We start from the raw sequence: 23,613 nt of genomic DNA, 5'->3' as shown, positions 1-23,613 counted from the left end.
TTGTAAACCATTTCATAAAAATATTTAAAATTATGTTCATCACTTGGTTTTTGAATCATTATTTACAAAATTTATCCAAACTTGACAAAATTAAATACTTTAAAAATAAATATTTTAACAAATATAAAAAGCGATTAAAATACATGTTATGCTTTTTAGTAATTTGTAAAAAACAAATGATATATTAGGTGAGAATAAAGTTTATTCGGCGTAATTGTTTATTAAGGGGACACAACACCTTTAAATCCTGAAAAAAAGAATTATGCATAAAAATGACAAAATTAAAGTAAATCATTTAAAATCTGTTTTAGTAATATTTAGTATAAATACCTTTAACTTTACCGTACTAAATCTTTAATTATTCCTGCTGACCCATGTCCCATTGTGGCACTCGGTGCAATTTTTTGTGATCTTTTTCACTGTCCGTAGAATTCCAAGTGAACGAATGGTTCTTCTGGGCTTAAATTTGAGGAGGATACTTTGTACACCTGTAGTTTTATCATGAATGCAGGGATTTTAATTTGAATGTTAAGAAAATGTTTTATGCACAAAAAGGTGGCATAATAAGCGAAAAAAAAGAAAAAAATCAGTATTTTCATCGCCAAACCATTTCTAAGCATTCAAATTAAAATCCCTGAATTCATACCAAAACTACAGGTGTGAAAAGTATCCTCCTCAAATTTAAGCCTAAAAGAACCATTCGTTAGCTTAGGATCCTTCGGACAGTGAAAACGGCTGCCAATACTTTGGCACGTAGCTTCCTTCAACAAAATTTATAGTTCAAATAATAAAATATTTTTTAAATATACAGTAGATTTATGATTTTTAAAATACTTTCAATCTTAATTATTTTACATAAGGGGCACCCATCACAATATCAAATCATATAATTTTCATGAAAAAATTTAAACCTCAATATTTTAAATACCATAGGGTCCTCATAACCTCATACAATCATTACAATCGTCTTAAAACATTCTGAACTTTAATTGGCGAGTTATAAGGTTCAACAGAAATAGTAATCTTCAGTTATACAGGGTTTACAGCCCTGTTGAAAATAATGACGTCATTTGTTGCTACAAATTGGAACCTTTTATGACGTCATTATTTTTAACAGGTTGTACTTCTAAATACTTATACTCCTAAATACTTCAATATTAATAAAATGGTTGCCTATATAGGTGCTACCATCCAGATGGTAGTACGAAAAATAGGGGCTAATGTCCAAGAAATTAATAACACCGGCACACAAAATAAAAAAAGTTGTCTGCGCGAGAAATCAGACCTATCTATCTTTATGTTTTTCGGGTCGCTGAATTCGAATATAAGGTCAGTTAGGCCCCATCTCGTCAGGGTCAAGGTCAGTTCAAGATCAAACTGAGAAGAAACAGTTTAAACCGATTAAAATGTCATATCAAAAGTTTCCAAAAATGGAAAAAGATACCGAAAAATTGTAAAAAATCTTATTTAATCACATAATATCTTCCTTGTGTACAGAGAAAAGTTGCTTTCGTTTATATTTTTTTCTTATTTTGCTTTTATTCCACTAGCTTAGTAACTCTCGATGTCTTTCTTTACTCCTTTTTTTTCTTGTAACGAACTCTTTTTACTTCAAATGACCTATGCAATGGGTTTCTTTTTCTCTTTTTGTTATTTGTTTTAATGTCTCTCTTCAGTGTCCAGCAAAAATCTGCCATCATGTTGACATTCCATCTTCCTTGGTATCGATTCTCCATTACACTTATATCTTGATGAAATCGTTCTCCCTGTTCTTCACTGACATCTCCTAGATTAAGAGGGAAGCAATCAAGATGGGAATGTAAGAAATGCATTTTATAACTCATCAAGCAACCCAAATTTTTGAAATTCTCCAACATTTGTTCAACTAGTTCCTGATAGTTCTCACTCTTTTTATTTCCTAAAAAGTTCTCACGAACAGTTTTAAAACTTTGCCATGCAGCTTTTTCTGTGTCGTTTATTGTTGTGATAAATGTTTCGTCTTCAAATAGAGTACGAATTTGAGGACCATCAAAAATACCTTCTTTAAATTAGCTTCACTTATTGCGGGAAACTTTTCTCCCAAATACTGAAAACAATCGCCATCTTTATCCAGAGCTTTGACGAACTGCTTCATGAGGCCAAGTTTGATATGAAGTGGTGGTAGCAGATAGTTTGATGGGTCAATCAATGGCGTACGTATAATGTTCCTCGATCCTGGTTCAACATGTGTTCTAGTTGGCCATACTTTCTTAACGTAGTGATTTACCCTGTCTCTACTATCCCATAAATACAAGAAGCAGGGATTTTTAGTAAAACCTGATTGTTGTCCTAAGATCATGGTTGCAATTTTAAGATCACCACAAATTTTCCATTGATGTTCCAAGTACTTTATTTTTTCCAATACAATTTCTAAATTTTCATAAGTCTCTTTCAGCTTAGTCGAGTGAGCTATGGGAATGGATGCAAACCTGTTTCCGTTATGATAGCTCACTCGACTAAGCTGAAAGAGACTTATGAAAATTTAGAAATTGTATTGGAAAAAATAAAGTACTTGGAACATCAATGGAAAATTTGTGGTGATCTTAAAATTGCAACCATGATCTTAGGACAACAATCAGGTTTTACTAAAAATCCCTGCTTCTTGTATTTATGGGATAGTAGAGACAGGGTAAATCACTACGTTAAGAAAGTATGGCCAACTAGAACACATGTTGAACCAGGATCGAGGAACATTATACGTACGCCATTGATTGACCCATCAAACTATCTGCTACCACCACTTCATATCAAAATTGGCCTCATGAAGCAGTTCGTCAAAGCTCTGGATAAAGATGGCGATTGTTTCCAGTATTTGGGAGAAAAGTTTCCCGCAATAAGTGAAGCTAATTTAAAGAAGGTATTTTTGATGGTCCTCAAATTCGTACTCTATTTGAAGACGAAACATTTATCACAACAATAAACGACACAGAAAAAGCTGCATGGCAAAGTTTTAAAACTGTTCGTGAGAACTTTTTAGGAAATAAAAAGAGTGAGAACTATCAGGAACTAGTTGAACAAATGTTGGAGAATTTCAAAAATTTGGGTTGCTTGATGAGTTATAAAATGCATTTCTTACATTCCCATCTTGATTGCTTCCCTCTTAATCTAGGAGATGTCAGTGAAGAACAGGGAGAACGATTTCATCAAGATATAAGTGTAATGGAGAATCGATACCAAGGAAGATGGAATGTCAACATGATGGCAGATTTTTGCTGGACACTGAAGAGAGACATTAAAACAAATAACAAAAAGAGAAAAAGAAACCCATTGCATAGGTCATTTGAAGTAAAAAGAGTTCGTTACAAGAAAAAAAAGGAGTAAAGAAAGACATCGAGAGTTACTAAGCTAGTGGAAAAAAAGCAAAATAAGAAAAAAATATAAACGAAAGCAACTTTTCTCTGTACACAAGGAAGATATTATGTGATTAAATAAGATTTTTTACAATTTTTCGGTATCTTTTTCCATTTTTGGAAACTTTTGATATGACATTTTAATCGGTTTAAACTGTTTCTTCTCAGTTTGATCTTGAACTGACCTTGACCCTGACGAGATGGGGCCAAACTGATTCCGGATTTGGATTCAGCGACCAAAAAAACATAAATATATGGCATTTTAATTTTTTAAAACCTTTTCTTCTTAATTTGACCTCCAACTGACCTTGACCCTGACGTGATGGGGCCTAACTGACCTTATATTCGAATTCAGCGACCCGAAAAACATAAAGATAGATAGGTCTGATTTCTCGCGCAGACAACTTTTTTTATTTTGTGTGCCGGTGTAATTTTTAATAAGTTTACCAAACAACCTGTTAAAAATAATGACGTCATAAAAGGTTCCAATTTGTAGCAACAAATGACGTCATCTAATGACATCATTTAATGGCGTCATTATTTTCAACAGGGAGGGTGAGAAATAAAGAATTTTTATCCTGATATCTTTTAAACTAAACTAAAGTTTAGTTTTTAGTTTTCGATTTTTAGCTTCCAAACTAGCCACCAAAATGGTTTAACATTTTTACAGCAAATAGATATTGTCGTTTTTCATTGTCATGCATTTTTACAAAACGTTTGACAATTTCGTTTTAGAGATATTAATTTTTTTTTTTAAATCACCTTTTTTATCATAAAAATTGAACAGAACGGTCAATCTGGCAAATCTTGCGGGAAAAAGTAGGCAATTTTATGCTCTTTTAGATACATTATTGTTGAATATATTATTTAGATCATATTATCAAAAAAAAAGCAAAAATCAAAAAAGGGCTATCATATGACCATAAAATGGTCAGAATTATGAAAAAAAAAATTTCCCGAATTCACAATCAGAAAACATATATGCATGCTAAATTTTATTACGATCGATTGCGTGGTTCCAGAATTATGACGGTATACGTACATATACACACACGCGCACACTCTATTGGACCTTGGAAATAAGTTACACAGTGGAGATGTTCTTTGTGGACACTTAGTTTTATTACGAATAAGTCGCGAATAATTATACAGCGTCTATCGACACTACTTCCGTTCCCTGGACTATACAAGACTGTGTAAGACAACCAATGCTACAACCGAGGATAAGTCGATTTGGGCTTCTGATCGGTACCACGACTCGATCAGGACAGGTCGCGATGAACACCGCTATAAGTAACGCTATGAAGCACTCTATCACACTCACACAAATACGCTCGATGTGTGAAATCATAGAGTGTATATACACGCGGTGACTGTGTCCCTATTACATACGATTGAAAATACGTGAATATTCTCAACACTCCCGCTATTTAAGTATTTTCATACAAGAATACTGTCAGGACAACAAAGTCCTATGCTCTCATACATTCGTTCATGATGTTCTCGCGTTAACGCTTTTGTGAAAATGTCAGCGAATTGCAATTCACTCGGTATATACTCTACTTTTATAACGTCCGCCTCGTATTTTTCTCGAACATAATGATGATGGACCTCTATATGTTTTGTGCGCCTGTGAAATGCAGGATTTTTAATCAATTGGATGGTACTTTGGTTATCAATATGTAATGTGGTTGCGCCAGCACATGGAGATCCAACATCGTACAGCAACTGTCTCAGCCACATGGCTTCTCTTGTCGCGCTAGATGCGGATATATACTCCGCTTCTGTACTACTCAAGGACATGGTACGCTGTCTCTGAGCACACCACGAGACATGACCATTACAATATTTAAAAATGAAACCAGAGGTTGACCTCCTTCCTTCCTGGTCGCCTGCGTAGTCCGAGTCGCAATAAGCTTCTAATTTTAACATGCCCCCGCTGCTTTTGTACAAAATTCCGTAATTTAAAGTGCCTTTTACATATCTTAAAATTCTTTTCGTCGCTTCCCAATGTTTTCTATTAAAATTGTCTAAATATCTACTCATAAGATTCACGGCATACGCGATATCGAGACGCGACACGGTACAAAGAAACATTAAAGAACCTATTAGTTCCCTATACGGCAATTTTTCATGATTTGACTCATGTTCCTTCATGCAAACGAGATCAACGCCCTTTTCAACAGGGGTACATGAGGTTTTGGCGTCCAACATGTCGAAACGCTTTAGGGCTTTGTAAGCATACTCGGTTTGACAAAAATATCTAACTCACACACCGTAATTTCGAACCTATTTGTTAAGATCTTTAAAACTTTGTCGATTGCATTACAATCTTTTGTTAAAATTAGACCATCATCTAAAAATAATATTATGTACACTACAACATCACTTAAACGTCCAACAAAAATTGCACTCTCCGCGTTACAACAGTCAAAACCGTACTCAGATACAAATGCTTTAAAAGTATTGTGCCAACACCTTGACGCTTGCTTTAAGCCATAAAGCGATTTATTAAGCTTACATACTAAATTCTTATCACCTATGTTATAAAAATCACTTAATCCTTCGGGGATTTCCATAAATACATCCTCTTCAAGCTGACCATGGAGAAATGCCGTCTTGACGTCGAATTGAATAATCTCAAGGTCGTGATGGGCTGCAATGGCAAGCATGACACGTAAGGCATCATATCGTACCACAGGTGCGAATGTTTCTTGGTAGTTGATTCCGTGTTGCTGCCGGAAACCTCTGGAACAGAGTCGAGCTTTGAGTCGATTTTCTTTTCCAGCCTTAGCCTCCTGCACCTTGAAAACCCACTTCGAGTCGATGACTGTACAGCTGTTGGGTCTTGCTACCAGAGTCCACGTCTTATTTTTGCCGTGAGCCAACAATTCTTCATGAATCGCTATTTTCCATTGTGCGGCATTTGGACCGGTTATTGCTTTCTGATAAGAATCAGGCTCATGAATTTCAATAAAATTAGCTTCGTACTTAGCTGGTCTTTTGATGTTCTCACGAATTCTAAGTTGGCGACACGAACTGAGCTCTGGCGTACAATCCGGCTTCTGGACTTTGCACAAGTCAATATTTTTTCTTGTATTCCCACCCGCTGGTCGTTGAGTGCGGGCTTGTTGTTGAGGCTGCTTGGAAGGTGATTTTACCTGTTCATTAGCTGCTTCGCGAATGGGTTCCGAAGCCTCAGTCCTGCCTATATTGTCAGTAGTTTTAAGATTTTCTTCCGATGGCTCATTATCTGGTATTGGCGCATGAAAAATAAGAGATTCAGCTGGTTTTATGGCTTCAAAAAATCGACTCTCGTCGAATGTTACATTTCTACTAACTGACACTTTTCCTGTGTTATAATTATACAGACGATAATTTTTGGACTCTTTCTCGTATCCTACGAATATAACCTTATTTGCTTTCTTTGCAAATTTCTTTCTAAGAGCCTTGGGTACGTGTTCAAAAGCAAGGCAGCCAAAAATTTTTAGGTGTGTGTAATCTGGTTTCCTCTTGGTCCAATACTCCCAAGGTGTGGTGTCTGGTTTTCTTTTTGTAGCTGTCATGTTTAATACGTAAACTGCCGTATTGACTGCCTCGGCCCAGAGATACTGCGGTGCTTGGCTGCGAAGGAGCATTGTGGAGGCACTCTCAACGATCGTTCGGTTATCCCTTTCGCTTCTTCCATTTTGCTGGGGTGTATATGGTGCTGTCGTCTCCAGCTTAATACCTTTCTCCGCCAAAAGGTTTTTCATGAGAGCGTTGCAGTATTCCCCGCCATTATCTGTGTGAAGGACCTTCATGGAACGACCAAATTTATTATAAATCAAACGTTCAAATTCTTTAAATCTATCGTACATATCAGACTTATGTTTTAAAAAATACACGTGTCTATAGCCAGAAAAATCGTCTTTGAACGATACAAAATACCTAGCACCTCCCAGAGAGTCCACCGGCATCGGTCCGCAGACATCGCTGTGGAAAAATTCTCCTATTTCCCACTCACGTCGCTCAGTGTTGGATTTGAAAGGGAGCACATGCGCCTTCCCTAGCTGGCAGGCCTTGCAGGTGATGTGTGACGCTTCTCCAAATTTTACTCCGTCAACGAGTCCCTTTTGCACCATCGATTGCAGCGTCTTGATATTTACGTGTTAAGCTCGATCATGCCACAACTGAAGGTCATCACTGGTTGAAGCGTTGGCTTCACGACAAGCGACGACTTCCAAGAGCATTCGATAAATCTCGTTGTTTTGTTTGACTCCTTGCGCAATGACTGTATCGTTCTCTAAAATGGTTACCGCCTTATCTTCGAAGAAAACCTTGAACCCCCTGGTGGTGCACACACCATCGGAAAATAAGTTCTTACGAAGATTTGGAACGTAAAGAACATTCTCTATTTTTCCAGGTATCCACTGTGCATCAACATATCTATTTATCAGAATTGTACCAGAGCCTTTTATTTCACACTTCTCGTTATTTCCGAGAACAACATTGGAACCGCTTACTGGTGTAAAAGTATGGAACCAATCTTTGCGATACGTCATGTGACACGATGCGCCGCTATCGGTGACCCAGGCCTCCGTCGCGTCTCTCTTCATAATTCGATCGATGATTTCATGATTGATGGATTTGCGTGTGTGTGTCTGCTCGCAGTCGACTGTCGTAACGAGAGCACTTGTATATTTATTCTCAACGCTGTCGTGCTGTGTCGTTTGTTTACCATTTGGAATACGCTTCTTCTTGCGGCAAATCCTCGCAATATGACCAGTCTTCTTGCAGTTATGACACGTATATCCCTGATATTTATTCGGTCGATGTTTATTCACAACAGCCTTGTCTCCCGTCGAGCTGCGAGGTAATTTCGAGACTACAAGTGCATTGGTTTCTTCGCTTTGCTCACTAAGCCGGCGTACTTCTTTGATGAGGCGTTCTTGCAGATTATCGAGAGTCTGTTTGTTTACGTCTACACTGTCCCATGCGGTAACAAAACTGTTATATTTCGATAGTAAACTTCCAAGAATTTTCGAAATAATACCAACATCAGATATCTTCTCATCAAGGTCCGATAATGTTCTTGCCATATTCAAAATTTTCGTTACGAATTGTACGACCGGCTCACTCGCGTCCATTCGGCAAGAATAAAATTTTTGGAGTAGCGTTGCCTTATTAGTCGCCGATTTATGTTCATGAATAAGAATCATCTTCATCCACATCTCATTAGCTATCTCATTTGTAATGCAATTTTCCAACTGTGTGGGTGCCATTGCTGAGGAAAGTATACACATAGCTTTGGCATTATCTTTCATCCATTTCTTCTTATCCTCTTCCTTATCAGACCCTGTAGGAATCTTTGCCTCACCCGTAACTACTTCATAAATACCATGGGCTTGCAGCAACGCCCGCATTTGAAATTTCCAGATTTGGTAGTTGGTGCCGTCAAACTTAATGTAGTGGTTGCTTGGGAGTTCACTCGCCATCATGCTCACGTCAAATACTTTTCACTTTTCACGGATTTTCTTCACGCGATGCGTGTGGTCTATTGTAAAGTTCTTCTTGAGAGCGAGTTGAAACATTATTGCGACTTTGCGTATTCTGGGCCCATAACCTATTGGACCTTGGAAATAAGTTACACAGTGAAGATGTTCTTTGTGGACACTTAGTTTTATTACGAATAAGTCGCGAATAATTATACAGCGTCTATCGACACTACTTCCGTTCCCTGGACTATACAAGACTGTGTAAGACAACCAATGCTACAACTGAGGATAAGTCGATTTGGGCTTCTGATCGGTACCACGACTCGATCAGGACAGGTCGCGATGAACATCGCTATAAGTAACGCTATGAAGCACTCTATCACACTCACACAAATACGCTCGATGTGTGAAATCATAGAGTGTATATACACGCGGTGACTGTGTCCCTATTTACATACGATTGAAAATACGCGAATATTCTCAACACACTCACACATACACACACATAACTTCGCTACGCCGGTCCCAAGCCCAGGGCTATGTTGTGCAAACAGCGGAGTAGGAGGAGGAGGAGGAGTATTAACCTCGTTAAAATAACCAAGGGGCTCCTTCCAAGGATACAGGATAGGAGAAGAAACCCCGGAAAGAAATCAAATATGATGAGTGAGTTAAAAACAACATTTCCTCAAGCGGGTAAGGCCACAGAGCCAAATCCCGCCGACGGTTCCGATCGGGTGAAAGTCCCGGTGGCCGGCGCAGGCTCCATGGATTTGAGGGCAAACCAAATTCACAAGGTTGTGGAAAAGAGCCAAAGAGAAGACCTCAAGATTTTGAAGGGTATAATCACCGGAACAATCGAGTACGCAGAGGGCAGGAGTAACGTGTATGGTCCGATAAAGACGGGCCTCGCGAACGCGTTGAAAGAACTAGGAAAGACAGAAGAAAAAAGTATGCGTCCTTCTTAAAGGTGCCGGAGCTTCGCCTGGGAGGAGAATCTCTGGGATCAAGAACGACAAGTATGGAGAGTTTAGCGAGCATTACCAGGGCTAGGAGCATGGACAGCACCTCGGTTATGGCACAAATAGCAGACTACAGAAAAGCTCGGCAAGAAACCATAGAAGTTCGCAAGGAAGAAGAGGACTATATAACAAAGTTAGAAAAGAAAGTAAATGAGTTTATCGAGGACTGTCAGTCAGCACCGCAGAACGTGCTTAATAACTTAAAGTTCTACTGATCCAGTTAAGGAAAAAGTATGAGGAAGGAAATAATAAAGATGCACGCTATGAAGGTGATGTGGACTATTATCAAATGTGGCATGTAACACGATAGAATGCAAAGAGAGGCAGTGTCGGAAGCAAGAGGCCAAGAGAAAGTCTCAATAACAGCCCAGAATAGAAGAGCGAAGGAAAACATGACAGGAAGAGACAACGATAGGAGAAAGCGGTGATGCAACGTGAGACCCTCGCCCCGAGAGCCCCTCACAATGCACCAGAGCCACCTGCGAAAGCCAGGCCCAACAAAAACAGGCGCCCTGAAGGGATTCTAGTGAAAGTGGGGCAAAACACGACGTACGCGGAAGTCATGGGGAAAATCCGAAAAGATGTAAACCCGAACACCACTGGAATAAAGGTACTGGGAGTAAAACAAACAAGAAGTGGAGACATCCTCCTAAAACTGGGAAGAGAGTCTGACAGGACAGCGTTTACTGCGGAAGTAAAAAATGCAGTGCTGGGCCTTGGACAGGTTAAAAAGAAAGAACGGAATGCCACCCTAGAAATAAGGAACATGGACTCGGAAGCAATGGAAGAAGAGGTGAGAGCAGCAATATGAGGAGCCCTCAGAAAGCCAGACAACGGCAGGAGGGTGACTCTATTAAAGCCCAACACGAGGGGCCTTCAGCGAGAGAGAGGCCAAGGAGCTCCTAAAAATAGGACACATCCGCGTGGACCTTGTAAGTTGTAGGATTAGGAAGCGAGTAAAGGTAGTGCGGTGCCACAAGTGCTTAGGCTTTGGACATTGGAAGGATGAGTGTAATGTAGTGGATAGATCGACCCTCTGCTATAAGTGTGGAGGAGCCGATCATCGCATGGCGCAATGCCATACGGAGGCGAGCTGTTTTCTCTGCAAAGATGATGGACAAAAAGAAGAAGGCTGCAAACATGTAGCTGGCTCTGGCAGCTGCATTGTATTCAGGCGCGCCCTGGACACGACGAAGAAAAGGGAAAGAGGAGCCTTAAAAGATGGTGATAGCAGAAGAGATGCAGAGAGACCGGACGATGCAGTAAGAAGTAGACGCTTGGACAATGCCGAAAGAAGAAGACGAGATGACGACTACATCAAATAGAAGAGGGCAACAAGCTTTTAGCCTCCCCGCGAAGCAATACTCGACGGTCGTACCGCGGGGTTCAACGGCACAGAAGATGGAGCTGGGCGCACCTTTACTAAGGGTCGGTAAAGGCAAAGGAGGGCGTTTCCTCTTACGGATGGGTGTTTTTTCACTTGTGCCGTAGGAGGGATTGGTTTAGTCGGCGCGAATCCGACACACAACTGACGGTGGGGATGGGGTTGTTCCAATGACTCCATTAACAAAGCCAGCTATGGTCTTTCTAAGATTTTCCCTAATATCTCTTTCTCCAAGAGAAAAAACACACACACACACATATACACAGCCATCCGCACGGACATTTTCTGAAAACGCATGATTCGTACTCCAAACACCTCCAAATGCGTTTCTACAAAGTTTCAGTGAAACTAAATTTTGTACTATTACAAAGCTTCCTCTTCGGAGGAAGCAACACAAAACATTGCACTGAGTGCCACAATAGGCCACCAAGGATAATTAAGGATTTAGCACAGTAAAGTTAAAGGTATTTATACTAAATATTACTGAAAAAGATTTTAAATGATTTACTTTGATTTTGTCATTTTTACTCATAATTATTTTTTTTTAGGATTTAAAGGTGTTGTGTCCCATTAAGGGTAAATATCTTTGCCGTCTTTAAATAAATTAATGCTCTATTGTACAAATTGTAAATCAAATTAAGTGATAAGGATAACTAAAAAGAATGTGTATGATCCCTTTTGTAATAAAAATACTGATCTGCATTCAATTTAAAATAATTTTAGTTTTCATGAAATTTACACTCATTAGGCACGACCGCGACACGGAAGTGCCTTATAGTTTCGTGCGCGAAAAATGTGTGAGATGCGTATATGACCGAATCGGTATCATAATACAGTAACCGCTCGCCTAGATTTTCGAGAAATTCGTACAATTTTAAATGTCCCTGCACAGACGTATAAGCGGCTATGACTACATTCGTATTTCGTGCAACGATACGATGTCCGTGACCGGTTCTTATTGCCTGTTTCCTGCGGCGAATTTGCGGAGAATTTGATTCAGTAATCTCTCACGCGTTAGAATAATGAAACTATCATCGTACTTTTCCCGTATAGGATATGAAATAAAGTCATGCCTGTTGTAACTTTGATCTTTACCGGTCGAGAGCATGCTCTTCAGGCCAGGCTGAGATTTAAAAAGGATTAGAGAGTATGAGTGTTTCTCATTGTCCAAGAATGAACGACAGCTCTATCAGGAATATAATTAAGTTAGTTATTTCTCAACAATCACTAATTAATTAGTAATTGTTATCAGAAGGTCGGAAGTGAGTTGCAAATGAATACCAGCAAGTTTATTAAGAAATTCAATACAAGACAATTAATGACCGCCGGAGCTTCGCTGTCTTAGAGAATCGCGAGAAAAGAGCACCCTAAAGTAGGTGGTGCTCCAAGTCCTATTTATGCAGTCTGCTTTACGGTGTACGCCCTTAGCTATAGTTATCTAGGGACGAGGATTAGGCCAATAGGATTTTTACGGAATAGTTGTGTTGTTACGAGAGAGGTGCCTTTACGGTGTTTTACAACCCCACCATTAGAGTCGTTTTGACGTCTGTTGACACCTGTCATTCCAGATGTGTGGTAGGTGATTCATCCTGTCGCGGAGTTGTAGAGGAAGTATGCTGGTTATCGGTACTGCAATAGCCTTTTTGATGGTAACGTAGGTATCCATTTTGACCACAGGTGTTGAGCCCACCCTTTTAAAAATGACTAATTAGACCTGATTAATACTGATTCCATTTTAATCGATTCTAATCGGTTTTAATAGAGATAATCAAGCATGAAGATTACTAGTTAATTAGTTTTAATCGGCTTTAATTGGAAGTCAGTCCGAATACGTAAAACCCCGATTTCTTTTAATTGGAAAAAATTAGTCTTAAACGTTGATTTTTTTGTGATTTGAAATTTATACGGTAATAATCGGTTGTAATCGGAATCGGTCCCAATCAGTATTCAACAAATACTGTGAGATCGTGATTAATCGTTTCTTATAGTGGTGCAAATGTTATCGTGTTTTAAAGGATTAGAATTAAAGTTAGTAATCATCGGTTGTAATCGTAATCGGTCCCAATCAGTATTCAACAAATACTGTGAGATCGTGATTAATCGTTTCTTATAGTGGTGCAAATGTTATCGTGTTTTAAAGGATTATCGTTTGCGTCTATGATAATCGGTTGTAATCGGGAAACGGTCCGCGATGTGTTAGAACGCGAACGCGAGGGATTTCAAATCCGAGGTTAGTAAACCAGGAGATAAGCACCTCCGAAGAACGACAATAGACTTAGAGAGCGTCCGTTGTGGGTTTTACCCGTGGCTACCACCATTTTTTGAATTGTATTTTGTATCGCAGATAAAGCTAGAGAAAGGCCTATAGGCTTTAATTGAAAGAGAAAAAAAGTGTATCTAAAGGTTATCTATACTTTCTTTTAAATTTTGATGATTGAGATTACCACATATATGGGAGGGGGGGGGGAGGCGTTTCCGCGTCTTACATCAAGCTGCACGTAGGCTCGTGAATCGTTAATTTACTCATTCCGTCCGTTATTTCAGATATCTCCCGGTCGAATGAGTCAAGTCGTGAGTTTATGATTCGGAATTTTTTATCTGTACACACCGATAGTTTTTCGATCAGTTTGATTGTTTCTGCCTCTTCTTCTATTCGAGTTCGTCGAATCCCTTTTCCAGGACGCGCAGATTCCGATCGAGATTTAATTATTAATACATTTTTGTGGCAGGTCTTGACATCCCGATCAACGTTTTAGAGGCATTCGAAGTCCCGTGTGCTGAGTTTGGTCAATTCCCAGATTGCCTCGCAAAGATTATCGATGCGCTTGTGTATCTGTTGCTCAGCGAGCGATAGCCGAAGAAGGGGAATTATTGAGCGTGGTAGAGTCCTCTAATCTCCGATGTGTAAATCGATGTGTAAAATGCTTCAATGATCTCCCTTGGTCAATCTCCCGTATTATAACGAACTCGAGTCCCTGCTCGGGCGCCAATGAAACGGTCCGCGAAGTGTAAGTACGCGAACGCGAGGAATTCGTGACCCGAGGTTAGTAAATAAGGAGATAAGCACCTCCGAAGAACGACAATAGACTTTGATCCACCCGGTAATATCTATTGAGTTGACAAAGGCTTCCCTATCCTCTGAAGTGGGGGACCCACCAGAGGAGAGCTGCTCGTGTGTTGGAGGAGATGAGTAGGGTATATCCACTATGCATGTCCCACACACTTAGGTAAATCACGCAGCTATTAGACTGATGTGTGAGGTACTTCCATCCCACCATGAGTCTCTGACAAGATGCCCCACCTAAGAACAGGGTACTACCATCCTGAACCGGTGACACATCTGAAGGGGGGATGGGAGTGGGTGATACTAATAATGGGTTCAAATCATTATTATATTTATAAATGTTATTCATTTATTCTCTTGATGATTATTTATAAGCGATACTGGATTTCAGAGTCTACAGGAGAGGGAGAAAACTGCACGCATACTCTTCGAGAGCCTGGGGCTCATAGACTACTGGGTATGGTGAAGACCGGAGCAAGAAGTGAGTACTACCATTCGCTTGTTACTCATTTGAGAGCCAGATCATTAATGCTCGCTGCTGGCTCCGGGGCTCCCTATATACTCGAGTCGCTTTTTCTCTCTCCTGTGTTTTTAGGATCGAGCGTCGGAGATGACGTAGATGAGAGTCCTACTCTCTCGGGGATGGGAGCCTGAGGGTTAGAAATAACCACCAGCTTCTTCGGGAATGCGACTTGTCCTTTATTGGGCGACTTGCTAATTCAAGCGCCAGAAACGTTACATGCGGCTCGTAGGCCGTTCGTTCTCTCTCTCTCTCTCTCTCTCTCGCTCCAACCAACATGGCGGGTATCCCCACTCTTGACTTACGCAAGGCTGCCGAGGGAGCTTCCCACATGTTACTTGCACGCACGCTATCTACCAGCGCATAGCGCGTAGACTATTTACATTTGGTTACTAGCGCCGCTCAGTCGGTAACTTGCCTACCCCAGGCAAGTTATCTATTGCTGCTCTCTTATCCTCGGGCGGGGCCTGCCGTCTCACGGGATTGGTTTAAACTCAGTACTCAACCAATATTGTATTGGTTCTAATATTGTTGTTATAAACTTAACCGTGTTTAGAAAATTAGTGTTGGGGTTGGTAATAATCGGTTATAATCGGAATTGGTTAAAATTGGTATTCAACTGACATTTTATGATTGCGCACTATCTAGATTCGGTCATCGGTCAATTGATAGTGACCACCTAGAGCACCACTCTTTCGTCGAGATTCTCGGGGTCGCGCGAAAGGCTAGGAGCGGCGAAATGCGAGGACTGGCGCGAGCCCGCGTGATAGAGTGGGGGGAGCGAGCGAGGCTCGACGTTGGCGCGGTTCGAGGATTTTTATCGCTACGACAGAGAACCACCAGCACTCGAAGCGAGCGGACATGTGTCAGGAGAAAGTTTCGTGTGAAGCCGGTTGAAACCTGACGATTCGACCTGAGAGAAGAAGACGTTGACGGGAACCAGAGGAGTCAAGCAAAGTGTCCAAATACGATTGCCGGGGGTCGGGCATTTCGTGGAACCGCTTCAGTTTGCTGACTTCTACGTCGTTGCATCTTTCCCTTTAATCGCAGGTACGGTTATACGACCGACATTAGTCTATTTAGTAAAGGCAAGTCAAAATTGTTAGTCGTTAGAAACTTTAATATTATATATAAAAGCGGAGGCGGGAACATCCTCGGCACGAATTCAAACACTCGTTTAACTCGCGTGCGTTTTGTTGTTTTGGCGGGATGTCGAGCATACTCAGTCCAAGTTGCGTCACACCGTTCTCGTATCCCTTGTACGTGTGATATACAGCAGGATAGAATCCTCAGCTGTGGCCACGAAGGTCAATATCTCACGTTTGCGGAATCGTCATTCTATACTCGAAAGACAGTTGAGTTTATTCGCAAATAACCAAAATTGTTAACTATGAGACTTTTTTTCAGCGTAGCAATTAAGAAAGAAAATTTTTTGTATCGTACTCTATATCGGATCAACGCGTGTGATTAAGAATAAAATGAACACTCATTCTTAAAGTTATTCAGAGTCAGATAGCTTATTTTTTGAGTCAAATTAATTTGCTCCCTTCTTTTGTGATATCTATATATTATGAGATCTAGATAGGCAATATACTTTAAACTTCTAACTAATTTAGAATTTGAAATTATGCAGATTTTTGTCTCGATTAAATGAGGAGAGGAAAGTCTGTGATCGGATAATTCAACCACTTCATTTAAAGGGCAGACAAAGTACCTTGGGAAACATTACTTCGCTTCATCAGTTATCGGTTTTTTATTTCTATCCAAAATAGACAAGGCGCACAAATTGACTGTCGGACCCGCCGCCAGAGGTCCTCCGATATTTCTCACTCGCAAGCACAAAGATTCTATGATGGTTAGTATATGAGGCCGTTCCCCTACGGAAAAAATCACGTGATAACCCCGTGAAAATCACGAGAAAATCACGTGAAAACCACGTGAGATTTTCGATCAATTTCTCACGTGGTTATTACGTGATAATCGCGTGACTATCGCGTGATTTATAATAAAATTTAGGAATATTATTTAGAATGTTGAAACAATCTTTGTAAATTAAGAAAATGGATAATTAGCAATAAATAAGTATCGAAATAGAAAAGAACAAATTTTCTCTGATCGAGATTTGAACCCAGAATATTGGCCTGAAAATCCATTGCTCTACTATCTGAACTATTAGCTTTCTTTGACGGTTAATGTATAAAAACTATTCACATACATAGAATTTTTTTTGTAAAGTTTCTAGTTTAAATTAATTCTCTTGAGTTATTGTTATTAAAATAATAATGAATTGTAGCGTTAATTAATATTCTGACCGATAGTCATGTTCATTAAATAGTTGAAAAATTAGAAAATTTAGGTCAGAAAATTAATTAATGTTACAATTGACTATTATTTTAATAATAATAACTCAAGAAAATCAATTTTTACTAGTAACCTCAAAAAAAAAAATTATATCTCAATATATCGACGGTCGAGAATGAGAAGCAGCTACTCCAGACATTAAAGGAGAATAAAATGTTTGGACAACATTTTTTTTACCCCTGACTTGTGTCAATCGTATCACAGAAACGAACGATTTTCGTGAAAAATGGACACAATTTTTGTTCCATAAATGGGGTGACCGTTGATCATTATTAAGGAGACCCCTCCCAAAATATCAGCCCGATAAATCGAAAATTGCGTGAGACATTGCATCTCACACATTTTTCGCGTACGAAACTATAAGGCACTTTCGTGTCGCGGTCGTGCCTAAAAAAATAGAATATTTACAAAAGGTATTACAAAAAATTACCTATCTCGCTAGTGACTTCGCTTGCACGAAAAAGTATGGCTGTGACGTATAATAATGATCAAAGGTCACCCCATTTATGGAACAAAAATTGTGTCCAGTTTTCACCAAAATCGTTCGTTTTCGTGATACGATTGACACAAGTCAGGGGTAAAAAAAATGTTGTCCAAACATTTTATTCTCCTTTAGAATAATTGTTACCGAAAATTGAAATGATTTTAATCCGGCGATTTTTTTACCTTTTCACCCCCGCACCCCTGTTTCCATCATTAAAATGGGGGATGATCGCAGCACGGTTATCGAGTTCGAAAGGACTCGAAAACCACTTGCGTCTATTTTTTCACCGTCTTTTTAAAATTATTTTAAAGCCTCGTTTTATAATTTTCACCCCCAACATAAGGGATGATGATCAAGTGGATGTAGCTGTAGCTCCCTGCAAAATTTACTTATCGCGCACCGTTCAAAAGTGTGATAGAATCACTTTTCAAGATTCTATCTCGCGAAAGAAACAATGAGATTGCCGGAGAACAGCACGTAAAAAGAGCCCCATCCCTTACGACGCGTGTGAGCAGCCTCCTGCACTTGAACACTATCAATTCCTGTCTAATCGAATACTATAAAGTTGACTGGGATATCTACTTATTGACTTGCGCGCTGAATTGTTTGGTTTTTATACTAGCTCTAACGTAGCTGCTTCTTGCTACTCAAAAAAGGAATCTGGTTGTTGGACGATTTTCTCGACTACCTGCTTTCTGACACGCTTTCTGGAGTAGCTGTTTTCTGACACGTTTTCTGGAGCAGCTGCTTTCTGGCTCATTTTCTGGAGTAGCTGCTTTCCAAGACTTTTTCTGGAGTAGCTGCCTCCTGAAGAAATTTTCTGGAGTAGCTGCCTCCTGAAGAAATTTTCTGGAGTAGCTGCTTTCCGAAGCGATTTTCTGGAGTAGATGCATTCTGAGACTTTGTCTGGACTAGCTGCTTTTTCGACCGTCGATATGTGAATAGCTATTATACATTACAACCGTCAAAGAAAGCTAATAGTTAAGATGGAGCGATGGATTTTCACGCCAATGTTCTGGGTTCTCAATCAGAGAAAATTTTTTCTTTTTTAATTAGGTTTTTATTTATTGTTAATTATCCATTTTCTTAATTTATAAATATTATTTTAACATTTTTAATCATATTTTTAAATATTATTATAAATCACGCGATATCCACGCAATTATCACGTGATAATCACGTGACAAGATGGTCGAAAATCTCACGTGATTTTCGCGCGATTTTGTCCGTGATTTTCTCGTGATTTTCATGTGGTGATCACGTGATTTTTTCTGTAGGGTCAAGTTACTATACTAACCAATTAATCATACAAGATGAGTGCAATTATATATTGCAATTATATATATTATCCCATTATAGGGCTGTCGGAGGAGCAGCCGAACGGTGCCACCGCAACGTCCAAATGGCGCTGCGGTCAGGTGGCAAAATCCCGATTAAACAATAAATACAGCAGAACCGCGTACTTTAGAAAAAATCGCTCTTTACCGCCCTTCCTTTTATCCTAAAGTAATAGTAACTCGTGCAAAACATCGCATTAAGTACATATTTTCGACGTATTGTTGGAATTACGTTACAGCAACAGAGCAGCCGAACAAGCGGCCATCTTGAATTTATATACAGTCACTGTGCCTTGGTAGGTCATATCGTAATTCTAATACTACGTCGAAAATATGCACTTAATACCATATTTAGCACGGGTTATTATTACTTAAAATCAATTTGTACAAATTTCGATTGATTAATATCAATTACTACAATGAAAATCTATTTAACCGATTAAAGAACCATAGCAATCTAGATCGCAACATTTATACAATTACAGACGATTTAGACCGATTTAAAAAAAATAATTCACTAGACTGTTACGGACGCGCCGCCAGGTAGCGTCCGGTTTTTCCTACTCGCAAGCGCAAAGAATCTATGATGGTTAGTATATAAGGCCATTCAAGTTACTACACTAACCAATTAATCATAAAATATACGTGCGATTATAACCCATTGAACCCGATTAATCAACCATAGCATATCCCCAAATTCACAATCCATTATCTTACTGCCTGAGCTATTTTTACTTTTCCTAATGATAACTTGAAGATCATGTATGAATCTCAGTAATCTATCGTTTACGTGTATAGACTATTTGCTGCTAATTGATAAAATAAGGAAAATAATTTCACCAATAAAATAAAAAATCTAATTTAACAATTAAACATAAGTTTATTTTGCGTTTTCATCTTTATAAATTAGAATAATTCTTCTATGCTAAATAATATAATGTTAATATCAAATTTAGATTATAAATATCAATATTTCTTTATAAATATTTTAAATCTTTTCAATTTTTATCTTGAAGTATACGTGTAAACTGTACAAAGTAAATCAAACATATTTTTAGGGAAAAACAGTATAGAATTTCAATACTGATTCAACAGCACTAGTAGCTCAGACAGTAAGATAATAGATTGGAAAGTTGAGGACCGGGGTTCGATCCTGGGTTAGGGCAACGTTTTTTTTTTAATTTTTTTGCGGTCAATTTATTTAGATTATCAAAAAATCTATTTTATATAATTGTTTAGTAAAAATAAAATAATTTATTTTAATTAAAAGAAATAATTTTAAGAGTGATTTCTGACGTTATTTTTTACGTGATTTCTCACGTGAGATATCACGGCAAATAATCACGTGAGAAATCAAGTGACTGTTCACGTGATTGATCGTGTGATAAATTACGTTATTTTTCTCGCCAGGGCGCCCCTGGCAATTTTTGGTACGCAAAATTTTTCGAAATTTTTCTCGTGCGATTTTTGAGATATCGCTAGGCTCAATTGAACCCCTGCTTGACTGGAAATCAAGAACGGCGTGCCAGACTTATTATCAGGTCCGGATCAGTTTTACCGGATCCGGCCCTCATACGGAGACTCACGCGGCGCAAGTCTGGGCCTAATCCGGCAAAAAAATAAGAATAGCGCCGGACCGCTGCCGGAATGCGCCCTGAACCTGGGTCCCCCCACCTAAATTAATGCTATAAAACTGGCAAACATAACCTCAAAACACCAATTTTTTTAGATTTTAATTTATTTTCCATAGAAGCCATTACCGCAACTTAAATCAACACAAACAAATAGTAACGTTCTAAAATGCATTATAGAAGACAAAACATTTGATGAAAAATCATGCTTCCGTTTTTCTAAACGAGAGTTTTATTTTTAATTCATTTAATGATTTTACGGCTGCGTATGCGGCCCGGACCTGCGCCGCGTGAGATGCCGTAAAAATCTCCATGTTTTTTCAACTACGGGCCGGATTCGAATTTTCAGGCACCTGATCCGGTCCTAATTCGCGCCGTAAGTCTATTTCCAGTCAGGTGATTGTTGATCAATTGTGGAAATAAGCGCCTTTTGGAATGGTTTTGCACTGGGCGCCCTTGTCGCTCTCGCGACACTTGTGTTCTTAAAGTTGCCAATCTAGTCAAAATACACGTTATCACACTACAATCAACTTGCGAACAGAGCTTGCGCATTACCTTACGCATTATTGAAAGCTGCTGTAGCATTCACTATCCCTTAGACTTTCCTTTTTACAAATTTCTTATTCTTATTCATTTTTACCTTAATAATTATTTGAATGAACTTCTAAACATAACGCGTAATTGATGTGAAGAAGAATTATTTTAATGTAATTGAAATTTAATATCCATAAAATAATTTCAATTACAATAATTTATCAAATTTAATTATAAATGTTAATAATTAGATACTCGAATCAAAAAGTATTAAAGATTGAAATAATGGTCAGTACTAAATTTTCTTTCATAATCTTAATTATTTATAATGTTTATTAGTTGCAACATAATTTACATTACTATATATATATATATATATATATATATATATATATATATAATATTCATAAAATCCTGATTTCTGATTGTAGTTTCAAAAACTAAATCAATTGCTATAAGCAAGATCATAAATATAATTTATAGTTTAAGATGTAGTTATAAAACTACTGTACATATGTATTATCAGAATGGATGTAGTGGCCACAAGTTTAGAAGCTTTATTACGTAAGTAATTAGAATAAAATAATATTATTCTTGTCTTAATCCATAATTTAAAATGTAATATTTGTATGATAAAAATCTATAAAACAATACCAAAAACATTGATGGTTTCTTATTTTGTATTTAAATTAAATATAGCACCACACTGAGAAATTCATCAGATAGCTGCTGCTCAAAAGCTCTAGTGGATTTATGCAAAAGTTTTGTAGCGCTGTTATACAAAAATTAAGCATCAGCTGTCTGAAATTCAAGCAGTAGGCATGCAAATTATCTAGGTACCACCACTTGGAACACGTCGCCGGTTTTTAATGCTGATGTTTAGTTTTTGCGCAGTAGAGCTACAAAATTTTTGTCAAGGTTAAGGTCTTTTTGAAAAAGACAATGTTAGTAGATGAATGATTGAATGATGGAGGGTAGCAGGGGATAGTCGCTTTGTGATAGCAGCCATCCCAAAAAAACTTTTAATGTAAGATAATTTTATTTTCAATTAAACAGATATGATAATCAAACATTCATATTGTAAAATCTCACCTGATTGCACAGGTGATATCTCATATACTATTTTAGATTGAACCAATATTACTCATGATTGCTTCCTACAAAGAGTAGCATAAAATATTATTTGTATCAAAGACTAACAGATTTCAATTCTGCTGGGAAGACTAGCATGTTTCACAGCATAAACTAACATTATTTATAGCATAAGAAAAACTTATTACGATTTAATGATTATTGTACTAGCTGGATCTTTGCATGTGAATATTATGTACTGCTTTGACGTTTTTTAAATATACAGCCCCAAAATCGTTAGTGTTTGTGTGAAATGTGCTAGTCTTTGTGGCAAAACTCAAAATGTGTTGGTCTTCGCCACTGAGAACGAAACCTGCTAATTTTCATCATGAATTTGAGATGTGCTACTCTTTATATTAGAAGTGGCAATGTTATTATAGTTGTGGTATTAAAATAAAATGTTTGTCATTGGTGTTTTTATTTAAAACATTTATATGATATATTAGTGATTAAATGTACTCAAGCACTATTTATTTATATTTATTGTTGTGAAAAATTATTTAACAAAATTCGAAGTTACAAAACAACTGTTCACTGTGGTTACTTATTTAACACTGGAATGACTTTATGCCAACTACAGTTTGCCCACTATATAGTTTATGTTACAATTTTCAAAGTCAACAAAAACAAGAAAGAATACATTTAAGGTTAGGTTGCTTTAAGATTAGGTTGGGTTCTTTAAAAACCATAGACATAAGAGAGATAGACTGCGTGTGTAGGCTAGCAAAAGTGGCACCCAGTGAGAGAAAGACAGAATACCTTCTATCCCATATACCAAGCATTGGATAGAAGGTATGGTGTCTTTGTCTTACACACAGGTCAATGGGGTCCACTTTTGCTAACCTTCACACGCAGTCTATCTCTCTTATGTCTATGTTAAAAACAATCTATGTGACTAGAATTTTTATTGCAATTATCATTGCCCTACTGGTACATTCAAAAGCTTTTGGAGTAGCTTCTACTCTTTAAGTTCATATGGAGCTCTGAACTATTATATGGTAAGTGCTACCCCTGTTGAAAATAATCGGATGGATATCCAGCTGGATATCCACATGGATTGACATGGATTCCATGTGGATCCGGCATTGAATCCAGCTGGATAATCCGCCCGGATTTCTAGTTGGATATCTACTGGATTGTGGCAAAATCCAGGTGGATTTTCCAGCTAAAAATCCAGCTCAAAATAATCTTAAAAAAACGCCTAGACCTGGGCTCGAACCCGGGACCTTTGAGTTGATAGACTTGCGACTTAACCACTTGGCCAATTCATGACTTACCTTAT

General features: G+C 38.3%; 1 protein-coding gene and 1 long non-coding RNA gene across 7 annotated transcripts in view; one reads left to right on the top strand and one right to left on the bottom strand.

Moving 5' to 3' along the window:
• Positions 1–602: 602 nt before the first annotated feature.
• Positions 603–23,407, bottom strand: LOC116416524. Its single transcript, XR_004226907.1, has 3 exons — positions 22,481–23,407; positions 22,293–22,357; positions 603–761 (listed from the first exon to the last, which is right to left on the bottom strand). It is a non-coding gene; the product is annotated as an uncharacterized LOC116416524 (long non-coding RNA).
• The window catches only part of LOC100114196 (ADP-ribosylation factor-binding protein GGA3), a 197,275-nt gene continuing 188,391 nt past the window's right edge, over positions 14,730–23,613 (top strand). For 2 of the 6 annotated variants that reach the window (XM_032601583.1, XM_031925309.2), the window contains exon 1: positions 14,730–14,814. In XM_032601583.1, the coding sequence (XP_032457474.1) occupies positions 14,793–14,814 (22 nt within the window). In that variant the 5' untranslated portion in view covers positions 14,730–14,792. Of the gene's footprint in view, positions 14,815–21,113; positions 21,489–21,631; positions 21,765–23,613 lie in introns of those variants that run through there. The other 4 variants (XM_031925307.2, XM_032601582.1, XM_031925311.1 and 1 more) reach the window with 4 other exon arrangements.

Source organism: Nasonia vitripennis, assembly GCF_009193385.2.
Source record: "Nasonia vitripennis strain AsymCx chromosome 2 unlocalized genomic scaffold, Nvit_psr_1.1 chr2_random0009, whole genome shotgun sequence".
NCBI lineage: Eukaryota > Metazoa > Arthropoda > Insecta > Hymenoptera > Pteromalidae > Nasonia > Nasonia vitripennis.
Note: the sequence above shows the minus strand (reverse complement) of the source record. Positions and strands in the feature narration are given on the sequence as shown.